The sequence below is a fragment of the Crocuta crocuta genome, unplaced genomic scaffold (genome assembly GCF_008692635.1).
Source record: "Crocuta crocuta isolate KB4526 unplaced genomic scaffold, BGI_CrCroc_1.0 scaffold143, whole genome shotgun sequence".
Lineage (NCBI taxonomy): Eukaryota > Metazoa > Chordata > Mammalia > Carnivora > Hyaenidae > Crocuta > Crocuta crocuta.
In genome coordinates, this window is record NW_027529175.1 from 579,831 (window position 1) to 592,530 (window position 12,700).

Here is a 12,700-nt window from a genome sequence, read left to right on the forward strand (position 1 = left end):
CCACACTGGCTTCCTTGCCCCTCCTCAAATATGCCCAACACCCTCCCACATCACAGTCTTTGCACTAACACTTCCACTAGCAATTCCCTCTAGTTCTTACCCCAGTTTGTGGGATGAAAATCGGTTTGGGTTTGGCATTAGAATATTTTTTAGATGTCCCGTATTTCTTCAAAATAAGCAGGAACTTATTTTGGCTCTTAGTTGATAATTGTTGGAACTAAGCAATGAGTACATGGAGCCCTTACACTATCCTCTCAAACAAGTATAAAACAAAATGAAAGCTTCTCTGGAGGTTCTTGTGTGCCGTAGGGTAGAGAAGCACTGGTCTGTGATCCTCAAACTAGATCATTTTCCCATAAATAAAAATTCTAGGGGCACCTGGTGGCTCAGTTGGTTAAGCGTCCGACTTCGGCTCAGGTCATGATCTCGCGGTTCGTGGGTTCAAGCCCTGCATCTATCGGGCCCTGTGCTGACAGCTCAGAGCCTGGAGCCTATTTCGGATGCTGTGTCTCCCTCTCTCCCTCTGCCCTTCCCCCGCTCGCACTCTCTCTAAAAATAAATAAATGTTAGAAAAAAAATTTAAGTTTAAAAATAAATAAAAAACAAAAATTCTACTTGAAAAGCCGTCTTAATAAATTAAAAAGATACATGGAAGATGAAAAATATCACGTTTATTTTCCGAATACAAGAAAGAAAATTATGCATTTGAATTCACTTTGCAATATACATTAACAATAAAAACACTTGTTCCATGCTCCACTTGTCTTAGCTTAATCCCCAACCAACGGTGGCAGTCACAGGAAGGGAAAGGTTGCTGGCCCTTGGTTTGCAGAATCTGAAACTCGGCACGCGAGCATCTGGAACAGCTACCCCAGGCTCTGAAGGGCTTCTTACTGCCTGCTCATCCAACAGCTCTGGGAGAGCCATTTGCAGTTTGAGATCTTGTCACAACTTCCTCTAATGCTGAACATATTTTGAGGTAAAGTCCAGGGTGTGGAAGAAAGAAACTGTCTTCAGTTTCAAATGAAAACTAGTTCCTATTTAAATCTTACAATATTATCAAAGTGGTACCTTTTCTTTTTTTAAAAATAAACCACCCAAATGAGTTGATTGGTTTGAAAGATAATTCAATAATAAGCCTGACAAGGAAAAATCAAACCACTACCAGATTTTTGCCAGAATTGGTGAGAATCTATAAAAAGTTAACTTAAGTCTTCGGGAAATGGGACCACACGAATTCTACCAAAAGTGGCTCTTGGGCTTGTTAGATGTGATCTGAGGTCCCCTCGGGAGCATGGGGAGGCTGGGAAGACTTGCTTAGTTGCAGACTATTCTCACTCATGCTCACCAGATGGCTATTGATGACATTAAGTTCTCTTATCACCGTGCTCAGGTCTTCGTGTAGTTTGACTATGGCACTTTTCACCTCCCCTAGCAGAATTTTAATGGAATTGTTTGCTTCAGGCTCCTCCGGCAGGCCGGCAGGTGTCTGAAAACTCGGACAGGACACAGAGGTGACATGGTCTACACTGGCGGCGGAAAACTCTGCCCAGTTACTGGCAGAAGCAGGACTTGTCTGCTCCTTAGCAGACTCAGAGTTCTCTGGAAGACTTCCCAGTGAACGAAGGTTGTCGTTCTCTTCATCAGAAGACACTCGGCCCCTAGAAGCAAAGGGGTGGTGAGCTCTGCCTGTCTTATCTTCATCTTTAAAGGAGGCAGAAGAAGACTGTTGATGGATCAGAGTCCAGAAGGAAGATCCCGCCAAAATCGGGGGTAGGAGATGAACAGACTTCTCTGGAGAGGCCGAACCAGGAGACGGCATGGATAAAGTAGAAAAGGAGGCAGTTCCTTCAGAAGTGGTTGAAACTAGAAGGGAGAGAGAGATTATGCAACATACAAACGAGAGTAATAGCTAAAATGATTTCACAGTGTAAAATCCCCATCTGCAAGGTCTCAACATAAATATACTACTGACAATTTCATATGCTAAATAGTCATAATGAGCCTAGATAAACCCGAAGCAGGAAGTAGGGAAAATCTAAAGATGTATTATATACCAACAATGCCACGGAAATGAAATGAACATGGAAGTATCAATATTCACCTTGACTGCGAACTGTGCCCGACATATTTTTACACCACACGCACCAGAGGTAACAGAAAAGTAAAGTATTACACCCTATTCTACTGACTGGTGGCATTTTAAGTTGGCATTTAAAGTGGAAAGTCTGAGAAAGCTGTAACTTAGATGCCTTCATCTTTTTTTTTTTCCTACAGAGAAAATTATAGGAAAATGAACACCAACTACAAGTACCTAAAAGCTGTCAAGCAAATCTTTTTCTCTAACTGTTCAAATACAGTTAAGACTGAACTCCAGCCCACCTGAGATCTGGAACACTTGGGCACACATATGGAATTTTTTTTTTCCACCAAGAAACAGTTAAGTAAAATCAAAAGCATTCTAAACCGATTTCCTGTAAAATTGAATATTTGATAACATTTTAACCCCCTTTCAGGCAAAATCATACTCAATCGCTTCTTTGTGCACTTGATGCTAAATCGTTATTTCCCAAACTGTATGCAGAGGAACACTGTGTTCCTTGAGATGTAAAAGCATGTTTCGGGAAATCAGGCTTTTAAAGTCAAGGAAGACCGGACAATTGCATATTGTGTCTCTTGTTAGGAGGTTAACAATGAACATTAGCACATTTAAAGTTCTGAGAAGCCTTACAGTGATTCATTCGCGTGTTTTCCAAACTTTCTTGGACACAGACCTTTCTCTTGTCTTCTTGGAATATCTATTTACATTCACGCGTGTATTAGGTGGTAAGAATTGGCAGAAATTGGTTCCTAAAGTCTTGCCGCTAACACTAGACTTGCTACTTTAACATAAAAAAAAGCCGACGTCACGGAAAGGGAAATTACCGCAGACCCCGTAGCACCCCTGACTTATCTTTCTCTATTATGTTATTTGCTTTACAGATGCATGTCCCTTTAAACTAAATTGAACCTCGCCTGTAAAAAACATGGCTGGGGCAGGCGGCTTCTATTTTCTGCTTCAAAGCTCTCCGAGGCCCATCTCCATCCAGTTTTTAGGAAAAATTCCAATCACAAGACATTTTGGGGGTGACATGAGTATTCTCAGCCGATGCAGCAGCAGGACATGAAAAGGAAAGTAGGAACTTCATCGGCACATGGTCAAGGCAAGACAAGAGTGAAGAATCTAGGTCAGCCCTATCCTGACTCTCTGTCCTTGGCTTGAAAAGAGGGCACGGTGGTGACGGCACACTAATGAGGAGAGCCTCAACACGTGTGCGTCCTCAGCACCGCCGCTCTGCTCTGGGTGTGCTCTGTTTGGGTCACAGCTGTCACCGGACGTGTCCCCGCACCATCCTCCTGTGTTGGCTCTCCTGTTTCTATATCCCAAGTCCTTCTCTTTCTTGGCGTACCCTTACTTGGGGCAGCACGTTCTCCAGCGGGTCACTGAAAAAGGACAACACAGTTACGTTAGTCACATGGGCACGAAGTGATTGCCTGGTTTTATGCCAGCGGTTCTCAAAGTGGGTGCCCGGTGGCTTAGTTGGTTGAGCACTTGACTTCGGCTCAGGTCACGATCTCACGGTATGTGAGTTCAAGACCCGCATTGAGCTCTCTGCTGTCAGCGCAGAGCCGGCTTTGGATCCTGTCTCCCTCTCCCTGTGCTCCTTCCCCCTCTCAAAAATAAATAAAACCTTAACAACAATAACAACAACAACAACACAGTGTGCCCCAGAACGAGCAGCAGCAGCACCTGCGAATTTGCTAGAAATAAAGTACTTGGGCCCCAGCCCTCTAAATCAGAAACTGAGACTGTGACCAGGAAATGGAGTTTTAACAAGCCTCCGAGCGTCTCGATGTGCGCTATAGTCTGAGAGTCACTGTTTTCTGCTGTGTGTCCACCTTTCTTTCGCTTTGTAGCTACAACTGCTGACTGAATAGCTTATCATTGTTTACAGTTTTGTGGCTTTGATTCATAGGCTTTTGCTCATAAAAAGCCACTTCATCTCTAATTGCTGTGCACCAATTTACTTTTGTTTCCAAACACACCACAGCTGTAGCTGTACCATCCACTTCAACACTGCGCCTCAGGGTGCCTCTCCTGCCTGTTTCCTTACCCTGTTCCCACGCCCTGCAGAAGGTACTGGACTGTCTTGTTAGCAGCCATCCTCTTCATGAAGCATAGCCACCAGAGCCGGAATCAGCCGCAGTGAATGGCTGGATTTAAAAATCTCCCCGGGTGATAATATGCACGCCAATTAATGTTGCACTTGCTTAAAAATAGCACTGATAAAACCGTTCCAAATGCGGCTGTGTTATCTCTGACTTTTTATGCTCATGAAAACATCAGGCCAGTTAATTCTTATATTGCAACTTGAAATTTAAAAAGCATTTAGAAGAGCTGCACTGCAAAAAATATAACGACAAACACATTTCCAGAAATATTTTTAAACTCTCTTCGGCTGTACTTGTAAATGTACATTTTTCCGTTAGCGGGAGGCCCTTGTTCAGCTAAACATTTCAAAGTGTTCACTATAAAACAGGAACTTTTTATTCTTCTCTTTCAGTTTTCCCGTCTGATATATAATGACAGGCAAGTTAACTGCACACGTGAGTTAAAGCATTCTGATTTTAGGGGCCCCTTGGTGGCTCAGTTGGTTAACTGTCCGGCTTCACCTCAGGTCATGATCTCACGGTTTGTGAGTTTGAGCCCCGCATCTGGCTCTGTGCTGACAGCTCAGAGCCTGGAGCTGCTTCCGATTCTGTGTCTCTCTCTCTCTCTGCCTCTCCCCCTCTTGTGCTCTGTCTCTGCCTCTCTCTCTCTCTGTGTGTCTCACAAATAAATAAATGTAAAAAAAAAAACTTAAAAAAACATTCTGATTTTGTTCTGTGTTGTAGAAAATAACATTTNATGCTCTGTCTCTGCCTCTCTCTCTCTCTGTGTCTCACAAATAAATAAATGTAAAAAAAAAACTTAAAAAAACATTCTGATTTTGTTCTGTGTTGTAGAAAATAACATTTCATACAAATGTCCATAGCATAGCAATATTATTCATACTAGCTAAAAAGACGTAACTACTTAAATATCCACCAGCTGATGATTAGGTAAATAAAATGTGTTTAAACAGCGGAGTATTACTCAGCTATAAGAAAAAGAGAAGTACTGATTCATGTGACAACATGGATGAACCTTGGAAACACTGGGCTAAGTCAAAGAAGCCAGACAGGAGAGGCACGTATGTATGATTCTGTAGCATGAAATGTCTGGAGTAAGCAAATCCACAGAGACAGAAAGTAGATTACTGCTTACAGGGAAGTGCTCGGGGGAGGAAGGAATGGGGAGTGGCTGGTAATGGATACAGGACTTTTTGGGGGTAATGAAGATGTTCTGGAATTCGTGGTGATGATTGCACAGTTGTGAGAAACATGAAAAGTACTAAATTGTACAGTTTAATAGGGTACATTTTCTGGTGCGTGAATTAGATCTCATACTTAAAAAATTTTTTTTAATGTTTCTTTATTTTTGAAAGAGAGAGAGAGAGAGAGACCATGAGCAGGGGAGGGGCAAAGACAGATTCCCAAGCAGGTCCTGAGCTGTCAGTGCAGAGCCCATTATGGGGCTCAAACCCACGAACCATGAGATCGTGACCTGAACTGAAACTGAAATTGGACACTTAAAGGCATCCCGATCTCATACTCTTAAAAGTACAATATTTGAAATTTTATTGTCATGATTATAAATAGGCTGCATGAAAAGAAACAGATTTAGGAATAACATAGGATTTGAGAGGAATGGTAATGAATCTGCCTCTAATCACTTACGCCAAACTCTTATTGGGACAATTGGATGATTGGATTAATGCTGAGTTTTTTCACTTACTTACGAAGTATACATTTGGCTCACTGAATGTAAAATATCAAATCAGTGTGTCTTTTTGTCTGCACGAAGGCAGGCGGGAGCTGTACGGCGGGAGGAGCTGCTGGGGCCGTGGGGTGGGGGGCAGCGCGGCCCGCTGCTGCCCCGGCTTCCCTGACCCCTACGATTAGACCCTCTTCCACCCTCCACTCTGCATGCTCCTTCTGAACCAGCCTCCAGCAGCTCGGGGGTAGCTGAGAAGATGGTGTGCAGAGCTGTGCTCTACCCTTTTCCCCATTTCTTTTTGGGAAGGTTCATTATTCTGGCTCTGAAATCTTTTATAGACAAAAGGGTAAAGGGCAAGGTCAATGAGTCGTGTGTGTGTGTGTGTGTGTGTGTGTGTGTGTGACTGTGTGTGAGTGTGTGTGAGTGTGTGATGCCTGGTTTCTTTCCTTAGCAAAGATGAACTGAAAAACAGCTCCACAGAACCACCACTACTGAAATCCACAGTACAAAAATGGAATCAATGAGATATAAACAAAGGATGGAGCCAGTGAGGATGCTCACCCCTCGCCCGGAATGAGAATGTATAGATTTTTTTTCCCACCCCCAAAATTAGAAAGTAAAGTCCAGGGCAGTTGAACACACTTATCCAAACTGTGGCTTATGAATATAATGATCTGGGGCACCTGGGTGGTTCAGTTGGTTAACTGTCGGACTTCGGCTCAGGTCATGATCTCTAAGTCTGTGAGTTCAAGTCTCGCATCAGGCTGTGCTGACAGCCTAGAGCCTGGAGCCTGCTTCAAATCTGTGTGTGTGTGTCTCTCTCTCTCTGCCCTTCCCCCACTCGTGCTCTCTCTCTCTCTCTTTCTCTCTCTGTCTCTCAAAAGTAAACATTAAAAAATATTTTAAAAAATAATATAATGATCTGGCTTCTGTGTATCTCTAGCTCCTTTTTTCTTTTTGGTTGGCATGACAAATGATCTAATGACCTAAAGGAATAGTCTGACCTAGAGATAAAGAACATAAAACGGAAATGGAGGAGGAGAAGGAATGGACTGTTCTAGGAACAGAGTTATTCAGTATCAAAAGGTCAAAGGAGGATGCTGCGAATCCGTCATTTGGTGAAAATATTAGAATGCAAATATTAACCTGTATTAGGTGGCTGGGACAGCCCTCCTGATGGCTGAGATCTGTCACACTGTGGGTGCGAAAGTATCTTTAAGCTTACCAAGGTCATTTTCTCCGAAGAGTTTTGTAACACCAGGCCTGGATCCTTCATATAAACAAATGCTTCTTAAAACAAAATAGAAAAAAAAAAAAAACCAAACCCAGAAAATAGACAGTATCTTTTCTATCTTCCTTCCCCCAGGGTCCATGGAGACTAGCCATCGATCCTGCCTCATCATTTCCTGGATTCCTCAGCCACAAGCCACCCGCAGCCATTCCTCTGGGCGCTGCCTAGAACGCATCATCACTCAGAGCTGCTCTACTCTGACACCTTGCTTTCCAAGGTCACTGTCCTTCCTTGATTCCTTCTGGCCTTCTCATTCCTCTTAATGCATCTACGCGTTGGCCTCATCGAGATAAGAGGTCCAATGATCTTTTTATCTTCTCTCACTCCATCAGTGCCTACCTGACGCCGCCTCCCTTCTCGTCCAGTGTAGACCCCTGTCATCCATCACTTGAACTGCTTTCTCGCTCCACTCCTCTCCCCCCACTGCTATGCTTTCTGCTTTATCTGCCGCTGATTCCTAATCCAGGAGTCAGAGCTTTTCTGTCAAGGACCAGACTGTAAATAGTTTAGGCTTTACGGGACACACGGTCTCTATGACAGCCTCTCAGCTCTGCTTGTTGCAGCACAAAAGCAACCAAAGACTACATGTGAACCACACTGAGATACCACCTTACACCAGTCAGAGTGGCTAAAATGACCAAATCAGAGAACACGAGATGCTGGCGAGGATGTGGAGAAACGGGCACCCTCCTACACTGTTGGTGGGAATGTAAACTGGTGCAGCCCCTCTGGAAAACAGTGTGGAGGTTCCTCAGGAAACTAACAATAGAACTCCCCTATGACCCANGAACAGGGGGTGACCACATTTGGCCCCAAAGCTATGGTTTGCAAATACCTGTCCTAATCCCATTTCAATTCACACATGCTTTTTCATTCCTGCCTTACTGGCTATTCTAAATCTCACCAGTCCTTTTACCACCTTTATACCAGTCGCCCACAGTCTGGGCAGGTGACCTCAGACAATAAGACACAGAGGCCATGACATACAATGTGCAGCACATGAAGGCTTAATACACCTTAATTGTTAAAAACGACCACACCCATCCCTCACATTTGACACAACCTTTCCCCTCCTTCCTTACAAAGTTGCTGGGNTCTGTTCTGGATTCCAGTCCACCCACTTGCCCCTGACCATGCTCCATCTCAGGCTAGACCCCCTCTGCCTTACCTGTTCTTGTCTCCCATCTCCCACCTGGTTTCCTTCCTGGGAACAGCCCCTGGAGAGCTCCTGCCCCAGGTCCACCCCCTCCACGTCAATCCTCCACATTCCCCTACACAATAATTTTTCTAAAACACATTCAAAAAGCCACTTACCCAACTTAAAACCTTTAGTGACTTGTATTCTCTTCAAACTAAAACCCCCAACTTCTTAGCCTGGCACACATAGCCCTTCATCATCTGTCCTGGCATAATTTTCCAGTGCTTTCTTCTATGATTTCTTCATGCACACTTTCCACTCCTGCTTCACTAAGCTGCTTTTGATTCACTTATTGAATACTGGGTCCCTACTGTGTGCAAGGCACTGTGGTTGGTGCGGGGGGTTCGCTGATAACCAGGCAGACGTGGTCCCTTCCCTCAGGAAGGTGCCGTTCCACTTGGGGAGTGGGGGAGTCATCAAACAACGTCATGCATATGTAATTATATTTAGAATGACGGTATGTGCTAGAAGGATAATTATGGGTACTAAGACAACATATAGTGGGAGGGGGGATCTAAAATAATCGAGGGGGTCAGGAAATCCTGTGGAAACGATGTTTGAGCTGAGCCCTGAAGGAGGAGCGCACTGGGGAAGGGGTGGGTCAGAAGCGCTCTGGTCCAAAGGAACAACGGTACAAAGCAGGTGAAGCGATTTGGTTTACTAGACAAACAACGGAAAGGTCACCAGGCTGCAGGGAGAGGCAGAAGCGAGACCGCACAGGGCAGTGGAAGGCTAGTGACCTTCAGGAACAGGGTGACAGTCTTGAGTCCTGGCTCAATTGGTCAAGCGTCCGACTTGGGCTCAGCATGATCTCACGGTTCGAGCCCCGCGTCAGGCTCTGTGCTGACAGCTCAGAGCCTGAAGCCTGCTTCGGGTTCTGTGTCTCCCTTGCTCTTTGCCCCTCCCCCACTTGTCTCTCTCTCTCTCTCTCTCTCAAAAGTAAACATAAAAAAAAAAACAACAAACCATTGACACTGGAGTAATAATAGCACACTTGTCTATAGGCCTGGCTAGATACCAGATCCTACCCTGAGCACGTCATGTTTGCGGATTCATGGACCCCCTCGGGCAGCTCCATCCTGTAGATGAAGACACCGCCGCGCAGAGGCCACACAACCAGCGCTTGGGCTGAGATCACAAACCCAGGCAGTGTGATTCCAGAAACCCGAGTCGCTGACAACCACGCGGTCCAGCCCTTCTTGTGCTCTGTTGTAAGATATGTTACATCTCCAGGTTTTGAAACCCCAAATACAGTATCAGGAGTTTGCTTTAAACAGTCACATGCATTTTAAAAGGGAGAATAAAAATAAAATATATAACATTTTATATTTACCCACGTATTTTAGGATTGTCCCACAGAACGTCCCAGCTCCTCTTTAGGTACCTCCGGCCATGAAACCGAACAGTGCCCTCAGGGCCTTAATTTTGACTACTGTATTTTTCAGCTCTTTATAATGCCAGTATCTAGCTTATCTGTGGTTCTGTTTCTGTTGTCTGGTTTTCTCCTGTATTTTATTTTATTTATTTATTTTTTAATAGTTTATTTTTGAGACAGAGAGAGACAGAGCACGAGTGGAGGAGGGGCAGAGGGAGAGGGAGACACAGAATCTGAAACAGGCTCCAGGCTCTGAGCTGGCTGTAAGCACAGAGCCCGATGCAGAGCTTGAACCCACGAACCGCGAGATCATGACCTGAGCCAAAGTTGGACGCTCAACCGACTGAGCCACCCAAGTGCCCCAGGACTTGTGTATTTCTTTTTTTTTTTTTAATATTTTTATTTATTTCTAGGAGAGAGANAGCCACCCAGGCGCCCCAGGCCTTGTGTATTTCTGACCTGCCCGGTATAAATTGAGGGATCCCGGGATCCCCTCCTCGGGTCTGGTAATTCACTACAACGGTTCATGGAACTCAGGAAAGTGCTTTGCTTCCTATTACTGGTTTGTTATGAAGGATACAACTCAGGAACAGCCAGATGGAAAAGACGCACAGGATGAGGAACAGGGAAGGGCCCAGAGCTTCATGCATTCTCTGGGTGCACCAACCTTCCAGAAACTTCACGTGTTCACCACCCTGGAGGCTCTCTACACCCCACTGTCTAGGACTTTTTATGGAGGCTCCATTATAGAGATTTGATTGATCAAATCATTGGCCATCGGTGATGAACTCAACTTCCCTAGAGGTCAGTGGGTGGGGCTGAAAGTTCCAGCCCTTGAACAACTTGATTGTTACTTGTTACTCAGGCAACGAGCCCCCATTCTTCAAGAGTCACCTCAACATAAACCCAGGTGTGGAAGGAAGGGGTTTATTATAAATAACAAAAAGGCTCTTCTCACTCGTATCACTCAAGAGATTCCAAGAATTTTAGGGAGCTCTTTGCAGGAACCAGGGATGCAGACCAAATATATATTTTGTGTTATATCACAATGTCACAGTCCCCTTACTAGGATCTTGACCCATCATGTGTCTTCTACATCGGTTGTTTTACAGGACTTAAAACCAGCTTTTAACAGCTTTCCAGCTTTAACCAGTATTTTCGGTGGGAGGGTTAGAACAATACTATCTACTTCATTATAAATAGAAGCAAACGTTCTCCTTGCTCACTGGCTTTAGAGGAACTTCCAGCTAATTTTTATAATTAAGTATACTTGTTACAGAAGCAGTGGCCAAAGCCTATTTTCAATGGTCTTTGTGAAAGAAATGAACTCAAAGTAACAACGTAACAGGGGACAGTCACACACACAAGCCATCACAGTCCTTGCAACCAGGACTAATTGGTTTCCACATCAGCAGTCTCAGAAGAACAGTTAATTTGGTGAAAAAACTAAAAATCAGTTTATTTTTAAGCTATTTGATCCCCTAAAATTCTGGATAGTGCAGCCAGGAGAATCTGCTATCATTCACTGACCTTACTGACACCAAAGTAAGTTTCTTTTTTTTTTTTAATTTCTATTTTATTTATTNAAGTCGGATTCTTATCCGACTGAGCCACCCAGGTGTCCCTGAAGTAAGTTTCTTTAGCCTCAACATGTTGGCTTCCATTGCTTGTACTTTTGACCTGAGATTGAGGCAGTGTAGAATATTTATATTAAAAGCTTTAAATTTAGGTGAGTTAGTAAGCATTATTATACGTAAGAACCCATAAAACGACTAAGTCTTTGAAAACTGCACAAGCAAACAACTTATTCTTTTACTAATTAACTTTAAAGAAGAAAGCATAATTGTACGATGTAGGATTTGGTACCTGACAGCCAACAGCCTAGCTTCCCAACTGGCTTCATCTTTTCCCATCAAGGCTCAAGAATACTGCAACCCTTTCAGTGTTTTATAGGACAGAATAAGGAAGAGATTCCCCACCGTTTCTTGGCAATCAGTACACAACCCTTTAAAAAAAGGCCATGCACGCACAAACGCATATATTGTGTGTCTATACACCGATATACATAATAACATTCGTTTTCATATAGTTTCTTGATAGGTAACCTAAATGCCTAACAGGAAGCTCTTATTTAATGCGACTTCTTTCTCATTTACTCAGAATCAGAACTGCTCAGAACTCATGCTTCAACAAGTATTTGTGCTCCACATTGATAAACTGCCTTTCAGCTCTTTAATAAAAGGGCTGCCTTCCCAACTGAGAAGTCCCTCTCTCTGGCTTGTATATTTTACCACTGGATGGAGAGTGAAAGAAGGGAACCAAACACAGAGACAAAAAGCACAGAAAAAAGTAACAGAAGAGCACTTCAGAAGAGCTCTGTGTGTGTGTGTGTGTGTGCGCGCGCGCGCGTGCACACGCACGCGCATACATGCAGACTCACCCCACGTGGTCACAGTCTTGAGGTTTTCCTCATCCATCTGCACAATGCTGGACTGTGCTGGCTTCAGATGATCCTTCCTTGGGTCGAATGTTTTGAATGAAGGAGAGACATAGAGTGTCTCCACAGAAGTCTGGTTGTAGAATGTGGAATCGGACTTGGACATCCTTAAATTAGGGCTGATAAACTCTTCTGTATTCGATGACCAAAGTGATGGTAAAGTTGTCAATGTTTCAAAACTTTTTGCAGCTGACTGCTTCTCCAGAGGGATTTGCAAAGGGCTTTCGGTTATGGTATTTGTGACGGTACAGTCTGATTTCTTGTCCAAACTCACATTTGTCTGCAGAGATGGGCTTTCTTCTGAGGGAGTAAGCATAGCATCTGTAAAATAACAAATAAGAACTGTGATCAAAAACTACAACTGTTTCAAATCCGTTGCAATTTTACTTATTTTTTATTTATTATTATTTTTTAAAATGTTTAATGTTTTATTTATTTCT

General features: G+C 43.7%; 1 protein-coding gene across 1 annotated transcript in view; it reads right to left on the reverse strand.

Moving 5' to 3' along the window:
• Positions 1-651: 651 nt before the first annotated feature.
• ENTHD1 (ENTH domain containing 1) overlaps positions 652-12,700 on the reverse strand; it is a 98,458-nt gene continuing 86,409 nt past the window's right edge. The window contains exons 5-6 of the mRNA XM_077757845.1: positions 12,204-12,581; positions 652-1,866 (exon numbers count right to left, since the gene is read on the reverse strand). Of these exons, the coding sequence (XP_077613971.1) occupies positions 1,265-1,866; positions 12,204-12,581 (980 nt within the window). The 3' untranslated portion in view covers positions 652-1,264. The remainder of the gene's footprint in view (positions 1,867-12,203; positions 12,582-12,700) is intronic.